Source organism: Symphalangus syndactylus, chromosome 11 (assembly GCF_028878055.3).
Source record: "Symphalangus syndactylus isolate Jambi chromosome 11, NHGRI_mSymSyn1-v2.1_pri, whole genome shotgun sequence".
Taxonomy (NCBI): Eukaryota; Metazoa; Chordata; class Mammalia; order Primates; family Hylobatidae; genus Symphalangus; species Symphalangus syndactylus.
Window position 1 is genome coordinate 115,390,261 of NC_072433.2, and position 13,060 is coordinate 115,403,320.

At 35.1% G+C, this 13,060-nt stretch overlaps 1 protein-coding gene across 1 annotated transcript in view; it reads right to left on the bottom strand.

Moving 5' to 3' along the window:
• The window catches only part of FBN2 (fibrillin 2), a 281,077-nt gene that overhangs the window by 115,061 nt on the left and 152,956 nt on the right, over window positions 1-13,060 (bottom strand). The window contains exons 12-15 of the mRNA XM_055299218.2: window positions 5,813-5,932; window positions 4,797-4,922; window positions 3,776-3,898; window positions 1,689-1,811 (exon numbers count right to left, since the gene is read on the bottom strand). Coding sequence (XP_055155193.1) covers window positions 1,689-1,811; window positions 3,776-3,898; window positions 4,797-4,922; window positions 5,813-5,932 — 492 coding nt within the window. The remainder of the gene's footprint in view (window positions 1-1,688; window positions 1,812-3,775; window positions 3,899-4,796; window positions 4,923-5,812; window positions 5,933-13,060) is intronic.

A 13,060-nucleotide genomic window follows, 5' to 3' on the forward strand; every position in this document is an offset into this window, starting at 1 on the left:
TCATCTCAAACTTAAAGAATCAATGGGTCTAAAAAGTGACATCAAGTCAAAAGACGTGAAGAAAACATCTAGCATGTTATAGAAACAGTAATATATAATTTTATACACATGAGAAATAATGTTTTTATTTTAAAAAGTTTAAATGACCACAATGATGAAAAACTGGAGGAGGCTTTCTGAAAATTTCCAGCGTGTTTCCTGGATGTGAACAAGATAATGAAATTTTATGTTTTACTGAATTCCTAGCAACAACTCACATGTTGGTTACTTAAGAGAAAAATAATTTCTCCCTCCAAAATGGTGTGTACTCACGGTACATTTCAACAGAATCATTTAGGTAAAGGAAAAAAGCTAAAGCAACTGAAAATATTTTAGCTCTGTAAGCAGGAAGAAGTTATATTCTTCTAGCTGCTGTATTTGAAATATCCCTGAACAAAGTGCTGACAACTTTGTAGGGTGAAATAAATCTTTGACTGGATAGAGTGGATAAATTTGACTGAACAGATTATTTCTATCTGCAAATTCTCTACTTCTCCTCCTCCACCTTTGGGATCCAAATGTTTTGATTCTCATAGGTAGGAGTAAAGTGTTAACTATGTCTAAGAATATTGTACCTCTCAAATATACTTTGAAATCGTATTTCTATGTTTTACTGTACAACATGAAAAATAGAGGGTATACAATGGCTAATTCACCCTAGAAGCCTCATGAAAGCATTTTTGGAGAGAAAACTGCATTAAATGTATTTTTACCACTCATTCTGCTATCCTAATCATTGGAATATATTGCTGGGGTTCCCAAACGCCAGTGACACTTCTGTCTTCCCTGCCTCTTCAAAGCTGGGCCTGGTACTTCTGACTGATTTTCATGGGATCAATTTGACAAAAATAACCTAGAGGAATCTGAATGGCTTAGAATAAAATATATATTCTTGCTCATACTTCTTTATACTCTTGCTTCTGCAGCTAGTTGCATGGTGATGAGGAGTAACATTTTGAGCTTTTTATGCAAGTCCAATATTTATATTTTAAGTTTTGTTAGGGTGAAACCAAGAGTTTACTTACCTATAACTATAATCCCCATTACATATCTTATTTGTTATTAATTATAAAACTGAAATGCACTGTGTTTAGGATTCAGTTATCTAATATTATCAAGTATGCTAGTTTAGAAGTATATTTTTTCTTTTCCAGCATGTCATCAGAGCCTTCTGAAGGTTCTGAAGGGGGCTATCTGGGGGTTCCTGTCCATTAAAAAATAGCTTTGTTAATATATAATTTACATACCATAGAATCCATCACTTTAAAGTGTACAATTTAATAGTTTTTAGCATATTTACAGATGTGTTCATCCATCACTACAGGTGATTTTAGAACATTTTAATCACCTCGAAGATATCTTTTAGATCCCACCCCATTCTCCCACCACCCCCATCCACTCTGTCCTAACACTAATCTACTTTGTCTCAATAGACTTGCCGATTCTGGAGATTTCATATGGATGGAATAATATACTGTATGGTGTTTTGTGACTGGCTTCTTTCACTTAGCATAATCTTTTCAAGGTTTATCCATGTTTTGGCATGTACTCTTCTTATGGTGAATATTATTCCACTGTATAGAAATATCTCTGTCAGTTTTTCAAAGATCATTTTGCACAGTGGGGCCATTATAAAATGTTTCACTTACCAACACACACACGTCCGTCCATGCCCACAGCCAGGCCTGGGGGACAGTCACAGCGGAAGGACCCTTCATTGTTGATGCAGTGCCCATTCATGCAGATTCCTGGGGTCTGGCATTCATCAACATCTGTGCAGTGGGTGACAGAAGCCAAGTGGTTACTGGATAAATTTAACTTTATTACAGGGTTTACTTGCTGCCACTGCTCTATACTACTAACCTTTTGTTTATAACTTTATAATTTGTGAAGAACAAATAAGTGTGGTAACAGATATTATATACAAATGTAATCCTTTCAACACATTTCAGAATGCTTTACTTTACCCACTGAGGAAAAAAAAGCCTCATAATATTCTTTTTCATTATTTATTCGACAATCCCATTTAATGCTAAATAATTCAAATTAGTTAAATAAAACAAATTCTTTAAAAATTAAGGTAAATTTCTTAATTTTTTTCACACAAAGACACTTTAACTAGAAGTAGATGCTATGCTGATATTCATTTGGTCATTTGATAATAACAAAATAACTTGAGGTATGTCTTCTAATTTTCAATCCACTTGAATTTATCAAACGTAACCCAGTATTAAATGACTTCCCCGAAAGATGAAAGAGACTTCAAACACAGAGCTGCCGACTCAGGAATACTTAAAATCTTCACAACATTTGTAATTAAATAATTAATAAGAACTAACTTCCAAAAAGCAGAAACTGGTATGGTCAAAGTCATCTTTAGATGTATATTGAAGTTTCTTTAAAAAGGCTGAAATAAAGTCACATACTGTAACATAATTCTACACACTGGAGCATAATGACAATTCCCTATCTTGTGTTAAATCCAAATCAGCTAACCCTGAGATGACATCCCAGTCATGAGTTCAACCAGCAAAACAGTACTCCTCCTTCTTGGAGAGGCAAAAATCTATATCTTATTCAGAAACATAAGAATTCAGTCTCAATTTTTTAATCTCTACTGTCCCTAGAATTTCATTGCAATTCATTGAAATTATAGGAATTGAGCATGATCCTTATCTGGTACTTAGATTAAGTTTGTGCAATTGAAGGCAGAACATCATTGATGGAGTTAATTTTGTCTTAAAGAACGAAACAAAGAAAAACAAAAATTTGGCCAGGTGTGATGGTTCATGCCCGTAATCCCAAAACTTTGGGAGGCTGAGGCAGGAGGATTGCTTGAGCCCATGAGTTTGAGACCAGCCTGAGCAACATAGTGAGACCTCATTTCTAAAAAAAAAAAACAAAATTAGCTGGGCATGGGGGCAGGTGCATGTAGTCCCAGCTACTTGGGAGCCTGACGTGGGAGGATGCTTGAGCTCAGGAGTCAAGGGTGCAGTGAGCTGAGATTGTGCCACTACACTCCAGCCTAGGTGACAAAGCAAAAACCTATCTCAAAAATAAATAAATTTAAAAAAGAAAAAGAAAAATGTGCTTCTAAGTAGAGGCTTCAAAATGTATTCCACTTTATTACATTCCAATTGTGAGTACAAACATAATAAGGTCTCATTTATTTCCAAGAGGCATAACTTTAGCTTATTAAGGTTATCACTACAGCTTAGTCTTCAAAATGGCTTCATAAAATAATTAATTGGAATATTAAAATTGAGTCTTCACTAAATCAGTGTAAGGTTTTCAGATAATGATACAGTTACAAATGGTCTGTATATTAGCTTTATGGAAAAGATGTAATGCTAGACCCATAATGAATGACAGTGGAAAATCTAGTTCTGAGAATGCATAAAAAACAAAAATCTTTCAAGATTTTTTCTTCTGTTTTATTCAGCCAAGCAGTTGAGAGAAATTATTTCTACATTGTTTTCCACAAGACTTGCTAAAACCAATCTGTCAGTCCCTTAATTTTTCCTACACCATTATTATTTTTGTTAAGATATGACTGTTCCCTAGACCACAATGTGTGTTTTTCTAGAAAGCTTTAGACACCTGCCTTAGTGAATTAGCAAGAAATGTGAATAATATGAAAGCCACATGAGGAAGCTGAAGTAATTCTTCCACGGTTCATTCAAATAAAAAGATGGTTTCAATCATGGTCACTTTCCTATCTGAAAGCCACACATACCAGTACAGTAACGCCCATTTGGAGCCAAGACAAATCCTGGTTTGCAGATGCACTTGAAGCTGCCATCTTCATTGATGCACATTCCATTCAAACACATGTTGGTAGTTGTACATTCATCATGATCTGCAGAAGAGGAGAGAGTGACTTTGAACACTGGCCTTGAGGGAACCAATTCCTTCTTCTTCCATAAACAACCCCCAGTCAAATTCCACTACCTAAATGAGCCATGTCCTCATGGCTTTTAGTTTTTTTTAAAAAAAGAACGCCAACTGAATGAGAAAAAATAGTGCGGAGAGTGGAAAGGACCTTCAGTATATGGATATAAAGGAAAATAACTATATTTTGTGCTTAGCTCCTGTTAAAACCACATAAACCATGAATAGTGTGTTACTTTGTTTACCAAAAAGATAATATAATTTCAGTGAGTGTTTATTTTATAAGAAAATAAGGCAATGGCAGACCTCACTGCAAATGAAGTGATCTGGACTTTCATTAGCAGGTGAATATGATGTGTTACTTTGTAAACAATATTTCTGTGGTGTGTTGGTATCCATTGCACTGCTAGACATCACAAGCTGCAATTTTAGAGATTTGTGTACTGCATATGTCAAACATTTTTATATTCCTCCAGTTTGTGGAGGACGGGAAGACATTTTCTCTTTTGTCAGTGTTGTAACCCCAACACCTGAAATACAGTAGTTGCTAGTAATTGTTTAAACTTACGAAGAATAACTGCTACTTACAATTTAACTTGTAACACACACGAAATTTTCAGAAGCAGTAAATTATTCATTGTTATAACATCTCCTCCCCTCCACCACCAAAAAAAAAAAACAAAAAAACAAACAAAAAACCTGTCCTTTTGCTTTAACAGTCATATTAAATGTATTTGCATTTTACCTAAGTTACCTGAAGATCTCACATACGTGGTGTGTGAGCTTTCATGGAAATAGTATATGGTTCTAAATAAAAATGTATATCCTTTTAAAACCTTTTGCAAGGGAGCAGGCAATTTCCATACCAACACAGTTTTTTCCATCTGTAGTTAATTCAAAGCCGGCATTGCAAATGCACTGGAAACTTCCATCTGTGTTCACGCATCGACCGTTTTTACAAAGAACCCCATTCTGAATGCACTCATCAATATCTAGGAAGATTGAGAATGGCCAAACATTATTCTTTTACAATACTTATACACAATAAGATAAGAAATGGAATTTTAAATATTCAAAATCATGTTACTTCTTTAGCAAAATTTCTGTCTCTCAGCAGTTTTTTGTTTTTTTTTTGATATGTAGGTGCAAGCAATTTTACAGCTCTTATAGTAGCTGAAGAGGGAAAGGAAAAAAAAAAAGAGGGTGTCCAGTAAACCTAAGAAAGTGTGGGCAAGACAGCTGGAATTACTGGTTGCAGCTGTTTTTGACATAGTGGATGAAGGCCTTAAAAGTCAGAACAAGATGTTGGATAAGTGTAAAGTAACTACAGAATTTCTAGATTAAGAGTAATACAATGAAAACTGCTGGAAAGTTGATTCAAGCAACTACCTGTGGATGAATAGGAAATGAAAAAGAAGACAGGCAGTCATCTGGTAAAAGAATTCTGAGATGAATCAGCAATGAGGTAGCACGTTTGGACCAGGGTGGTGGGTGTAGCACTGAAGCTGTGAATAAAGACCAGGCATGACTTGGTGTTGGACTATGTGTGGGATTCAAAGAAAACAGTAGTTTAAAATGACTATAAATCTTAAACTCAGTTAATCAGAGAAGGTTACTGATGTTATCTGGAGAAAGGAAGCTCTCATCTAAGGAAGGAAGAGAAACTGAATTTTTGTGAAAACAGATACCATGTTGTCTGAGTTATTTATGCAAACAGTGTTTATGTTTAAAAGGAGAATCTCTGAGGGTATTATAAATAAATCTGTAATAATGTAACAGCACTTATTTTATTCCATGTTTTAATAAATTTACTTTTAACACCAACAGCCTTGGTCACTATGTTTCATGGAACATTTTCATATGTGAAAGCAAACTGCCTTACCAATGCATGCTTGCTTGGTAGGAGTCCTCTGGAATCCAGCATGACATTTACAATAATAGGAACCAGGTGTGTTAACACAATCTCCATTAGTGCAGGGATTTGATGTGCATTCATCAACATCTGTGAGCAGCAAAAGAAACCATTATAGACTTCACTCCATTTGTAGAAATGTTTGTTTAAAGTACATTTAGCCCTCTAAAATTTGAGAGAAGGCCAGTCAGTGGTAATAGTCTAAATAGCAAAGTATTTATAAATGAATGAAAATTCCTTTCTTCAAATACACTCAGAGGCCAGTCTGAGGATTTACAAAAGTATCACCTTTTAGAGAGTACCATGTGAATTTGCTTTAATCAAGAATTAAAGATTTTTCAGTTGGAATAATGGCCAATGATTAAAAGCATGGGCTCTGAAAAGAGAAATAGGCTATAATGCTTACTGCTTACACCAATGTGGGCAAGTTAATAACCTCTCTAAGGCTTAGTAAAGTGCCAGAAGAACAATGAAAGGATTCTGAAGATATATATTTATGTTACATGTTATCACTGCTATTAGTTTTAAAGAAAGAGATTGATGGATTATGGAATGTCTTTGGTATAACTTTTTTTTCGGTGAACTCATCTATGTATACAACTATACATACACTAAAGCTTGGATAATATTTTGAAGTAAAAAAACATGAGAGAGTAGAAAATGAAAACATTAAAACAAAGCCTATTTTTTCAGCAGTTTCAGGTTTCTTTAGGATCTTAAAATTGGCACAGCGATTTGCTGCATAAAATGAAGTTTTATGCAAATACTGGTCGTCACCAAAAAGTGAGAAAGTCATGCTTTCCATTTAAGGTCTCCTAAAGCCTAATTAAATGCAAACCCTCTGCAGGATTCAGGGGCTGAAAAACCAAATGACAGACTGAACAGTCTGGACTAGTTAAATCCCAGAGAAATCACGTGTGCCAGTATAAGAAGTTTAATTCATCTTCTCTCAGCAATGCCCACTAAATATTATTTTCAATCCTTGCAAATTAAAAACCTGGCTAGTTGGTGAGGGCATAATGATTTGCCACTTCATTTATGTGTAGAAGCCATTAACATATACAATTTCAGCTAAATTGGAGAACATAACAATAAAATCAGTTCACAGGTTTACCATTTTAATAAGCAGATTCCTACTTTCACAGATGTCTTAAAAGAGGAACTGTACTGTATCAAACCCATCAACTTCATTTATGTAAACACTCAGACTGAATGCAATTAAGCCCTTTCTGGTAAAGGAAATAAACTTCATAGCAAATAAAATAAAAACAATGAAGAATAACAGGACTAAATCCTTTTCCATCCGTCCAAGGACCCCTTCAGCCCATAAAGACTCACTTACATTTAAAGTTTTAGTTGATACCATCAATTCTACTGAGCCAAAGGAACGAAGCAAAATGAGAAAAGAGAGACAGCATTAGCAAGCATATAAAGTATAATAAATAGACTTTCCAATATGAAGTACCACCTTCAGTTCGCAGTGTTGAAGATCACTTCAATTTTGTGTTACATAATTGAAATGCAACAATTAAAAACGTGTTGTAGCTGTTATCTTTACAGAAGCCTCAACATAAAGCTCTGTTAGAAGAACATGAGAAACCACGCATCCACTCCCCTCTCTTTAGGTAAAGTTTCAGGAAAGCCACGTCACTTTGCAGGACTGTTTTCTCCCCTGGAGAGTCTGCTCCTAAGGCTCCTTGTTACTATGGCAGCTCTGCCAGCTATTTTGCCACTACAACCATAATTCACTTCTGTCTCCTGAGCCCCTCAGGGGACTCATCAAGGGTCTAGTACACAGAGAAGATGTAATTGTTCACTTAATTTTGGTCAAAACAATCACCAAAAAAGCAATTAGTGACTTTACAATTCCATATGACTTTAAAACCCATTTGTTGTTTTTCGTTTGTTTTCTGGGATTTTCAGTTTTAGACTAATCACAAATGACCACTGCCAACTTCTCCATCAACATTTCATGTTTCCTCTTTATTCTGAGTCTCACAGTCCTGGACCTCCAAGAGATCATGTTCATTTTGTCTTGTTTACAGGAACAGAAAGTACTTAAATACTACGTTCTGTACATTTTGACTTCTTAGTATGTTTTCATTGGGGGGATGAGTATTTTTAAGCAAAATTCATGGGATTTAACCTCCTAAAATAAATTTTAAAATTATGGAGAATGTTGATTATCAAAATTGTTAATTTCTCAAATACTACTATATAGTTAAGAAATATTTTCCCTTAAAAATACTTTATATGCCAACTTAGAAAAGGCTTTTTTTTTTTGTTTGCAAGGGCGCAAGGATTACCTGTAGCCCAATAGAAATTTAAATTATTTTTTACTACTCCAAAATAGAGTGACTTGAATTAAAAACATTGCTAACAGCAGTCTGACTTATACAGACACTCGGAGAGTTACAAATTTTAATTTTAGAGTAGAATTCTCAAGAAAAAGAGAGAAAAATATAATGGGTAAATATAACTGTTTTCAGGCATCAGGAGCAATTCTCATAATAGCAAAATAGACCCAATTCTATTTTCTTTGTCACTGATCCTTTAATAAATCTATTGCCTTTCAAGTTATACTGCTGCATCAGGTATCTCATAAAAGTTCCCAAACAGCAATGGCAGTTTGTTATTCCTCAAAACATTAGCGCAGTTGACGTAGTTACTAGTGTTATCTTGGGCTCTTATAATTTAAAGCACTAGTTAATTAATATCCTCTTCACTTTTTCTGATGTGTTGTTTATAAATTCAATTTTTTGTTTATAAATTCAAAGTGATCAAAAATTGACATTAGAGAACAGGATTAAAAATATTAAAACTCATTTTCTGAAAATGTGCTCCATTACTAAGCTAAGTCTCTATGAATTACAGTAGTCAGAAAGACAAGCCTGCTGCTGGGGCTTTAACTTTGCAGGGCTCAATGATGAGGTATATCTATCACTTAAAGAAGCACTAGGTGGTATCATCTAAGCTAGGCAGGCTGCATATGGTTATACAGTGTACAACCCTAGGGCATACCACTTATATAGACTCTTTGAATGATACCCTTTAGGTTTCTACAGACAAAATTTGAGCTAAGCCTAATTTAATAACTCTGATCTTGTAGCCCTGTACCTAGTTTAGAATGATTGTTTTTTCCAAAACATCGTATTTGGCCCACATTTTCTTTTATAATCATAGTGGACTTGGACATTTTTGGCAAAATTATGATACTAACTCTCTCTATACCTGGCCTCTCATCTATATTGTTTAATGGAAGACCTGAACTCAAATCTGTTATTTAGGGTTGAGCTAGTTAATGAAACATATGTATGTTAATATTATGAATAAATAAAATAACCTCAGAATGACTCAATTACCATCCTAAAACCACTCTTCAAAGTTAATAAAACCCCCCTAATTACCAAATCCAACAGATTTTTTTTCCTCGCTGCCTTTGATTTTCCTACTGCATTTAACACCTGACACTACTTTTCTCTTGAAAGTGTGCCCTTCCATAACTTCAGGAACATAATTCTCTATATTATTTTGTTCTCTCTCTAAAACTATGAGCTAGAACAAGGAGCGTCTGAGTTGAGCTAGACTAAAGGCCTTCAATGTGGCTGTTCAATAGGATTCCAGTTGTAGTATTCCTGTTATCTTTTCACTTGTCCTGTTGTTCAGCCTGGGACACAGTATTCATCCTCATGGTTCTAAGGGCCACCTGTGTGTTGTTGACTCCTAAATCTGTAACTCTACCCCGGACATTCCTCTTAGCATTAGAGATCTATAATTAAATACACTAGACACCTAAAACTCCGCATGTCCAAGAAAGACTCAACAACTATTTCCTCCCAATCTGCACCTTCTTATACATGTTAACAACACCACTATATGTCCAGCTTTGCTCAGCCAGAAACTTGTGTATCATTGTAGTTTTCTACTCTTTGACTCCCCACAACTAATCTGTCATCAGATTCCACTGATTAATCTCCCAAGCACTTGTCAAATCATTAAGTTTTTCTGCAGTCCTACATCACTATTGTCATAATTTCTTGCCTAGACTTCTATAAAAATTTACTAGCTGGCGTTTTGTTCCCATTTTTTTCATTCCACAATCTTTGCACTAAGAAAATAGGGGACACTTCTGTTCCCAGCCAAGACAGATTTACCCTCCTTCCTCAAATACACAAACAAACGGACAAAGTATAAGAAATCATGGTTTTCAAGAAACCTGACATCAGGCAACAAAGAATATAGATCCCTAAGAGAAGGAAAACAAACACAGTGAATATCATGACTATTTCAGCTTATGGCTTTAAGAGGGTTTTCAGACCACGGTGCAGACAGGCGGAACACTGGCAGGATGCAGCAAGCTCCTAAGTAGATGAGTCAGAGCTGAGAGTCCAGAAACAGACCCAATATATACGAGCAACTGATTTTCAACAAGGTGCAAAGGCAATTCAATAGAGAGAAGACAGTCTTTTCAACAAAGGGTAATGGTTATTAATATACTACAAAAAATAAACTTCATACAATATTAAAAAAAGAATTCAAAATGGATCATAGGCCTAAAGCTAGATAACTTCTGGAAGCAAAAACTGAAGAAAACCCTTGTGACCTTACATTTGGCAAAGATTTCCTAGACACAACATCAAAAGCATGATCCATAAAACAACAAATTTAATAAATAAAGCTTCGTCGGAATTAAAAATTTCAGTGCTTCAAAAGATACGTTACAAAAAGAAAAGGCAAGCCACAGGCTAGGACAAAACATGTGTAAATCATATATTTGATAATGACTTAAATCCAGAGTAAACAAAGAACCCTCAAAACTCAATAAGAAAATAATTTAAAAATGGACCAAGATTTGAACTGACCCTTTACCAAAGAAGTGTCAGATCAAATAAACACATGAAAAGATGGTCAACACCTTTTTATGTGAATCATTAGAGAAATGTAAATTAAAACCACAATGAGAAACCCCTGCCTACCTATTACAATTGCTAAAGTGTAAAAACCTGACTATAGGAAGTGCTGGCTTGGTTATGGAGTAACTGATACTCTCATACACTGCTGCTAGAAATGTAAAATAGTACATTTTGGCAGTTTCTTAAATAATTAAATATATTCCTCCCACATAATCCAGCCACTCCACGCCTAGGTATATACTCAGAACTAAAATGCTTATACAAACACTTGTACATGAATGTTCATAAGAGCTTTATTTGTAATAGACTGGAAACCAAATAAGTGCCCATTAACATGGGAATATATAAATAAACTGTGCTATATCCATACAATAAAATATTACTCCACAACAAAAAGAAATAAATGATTTTTCCCACCACAACGTAGATGAATCACAGATTATGCTGAGTAAAATAAATCAGACAAAAGTCATATATGTAACAGTATGATTTCATTCATATAAAATTCTACACGATGCAAAGTAATGTACAGTGACTAATCAGGGATTGCCTGGGGACAGGATGGGGGCTGGGGATGGATGAAAGGAGGAGCAAGATGGAGAGATTACAAGGGACAAAAGTAAGCCTTATGAGGGTGACGGATATGTTCATTATCTGATTGTCGTCATGATTTTATTGGTATACACACATCAAAACTTATCAAGCTATATGCTTCAAATATATACAACTTATTGTATGTCAATTAAACCACAATAAAGCTAGTTTAAAAATCTGCACAACACTTCCATCATGATTAACTAAGAAAAAGATATGGTCTTCTCTTCTTGGGCTTACAGACATTTAGGAGTCATGAACACCTATGGTATAAGGTGTTGTGAACTCTGTGGCTGTTTTACAGCATACCTTTAAGAGCTTCATTTTCCTCCTTGTCTTTTAGAAATAAGTGCTTAGAACCCCTCTATTCTTCAACACAGGGTGCATGGGCTGGGAAAACTTGAGAAAATATTCAAGTGGCACCTGGGAACCAAAAATCTACTTGGAAAAACCAAGACTCTAGATGAAATTATAGTTGGATTTTTTCAGACATGGGTCCAAAGCTGGGAGTATTAATTCCAGCTTTGACTAGTGTGTGCAAACATGGAGTAGGATCATGACCAACTTCTTTAAGACTTTGAACTAAGCAAGCACAAATAGGGAGCCTAGACAGTACAAACAACTTTAATTTTCAAAATTTTTACAACTCCATATGAAATGGGTTCTTTGGCTATCCCTCAGTTGGCTCAGAACTCAGACAGGGAGAAAGATATGTTTTATATATACACATATATATATATATTTTTCTTTCCAACTTTTATTTTACATTTAGGGAGTACAAGTGCAGGTTTATTGCATGGGAAAACTGCATGTCACAGGGGTTTGTTGTAAAGATTATTTCATCACCCATGTAATAAGCCTAGTGCCTGATAGGTAGTTTTTTGATCCTCACCCTCCTCCCACCTTCCTTCCACTCTCAAATAGGCCCTAGTGTCTCTTGTTCCCTTGTGTTCACATGTACTGAATGTTCAGCTCCCACTTACAAATGACAACATATGGTATTTGGTTTTCTGTGTCCGTGTTAATTCATTTAGGACAATGGCCTCCAGCTCTATCCATGTTGTTGCGAAGCACATGGTCTCATTCTTTTTCTTATGGCTACATAGTATTCCATGGTGTCTATGTACCACATTTTCTTTACTCAGTCCACCACTGATGGGCATTTAGGCTGTTTCCATGTCTTTATATTGTGAATAGTGCTGTGATGAAAATATGTGTGCATGTGTCTTTATGGTAGAACATTTTATATTCCTTTGGGTGTATATCCAGTATTGCTGGGTCGAATGGTAGCTCTGATTTAAATTATTTGAGAAATCTCCAAACTGCTTTCCATAGTGGCTGAGCTAATTTACACTCCCACCAGCAGTGGATAAGCATTCCTTTCTTCACAACCTTACCAGCATCTACTTTTTAATAATAGCCATTTTGACTGGTATAATATGGTATCTCATTGTGGTTTTCATTTACATTTCTCTAATGAGAGGTGTTGCTGAGCATTTTTTCATATGCTTTTTGTCTGCATGTATGTCTTCTTTTGAGAAGCGTCTGCTCATGTCCTTTACCCATTATTTAATGAGTTTTTTTTTGCTTGTTAAGTTACTTATAGATTCTAGATATTAGACCAATGTCGGAGGTGTAGTTTGCAAATATTTTCTCCTACTCTGTAGGTTGTTTACTCTGATTCTTTTGATGTGCAGAAGCTCTTTAGTTT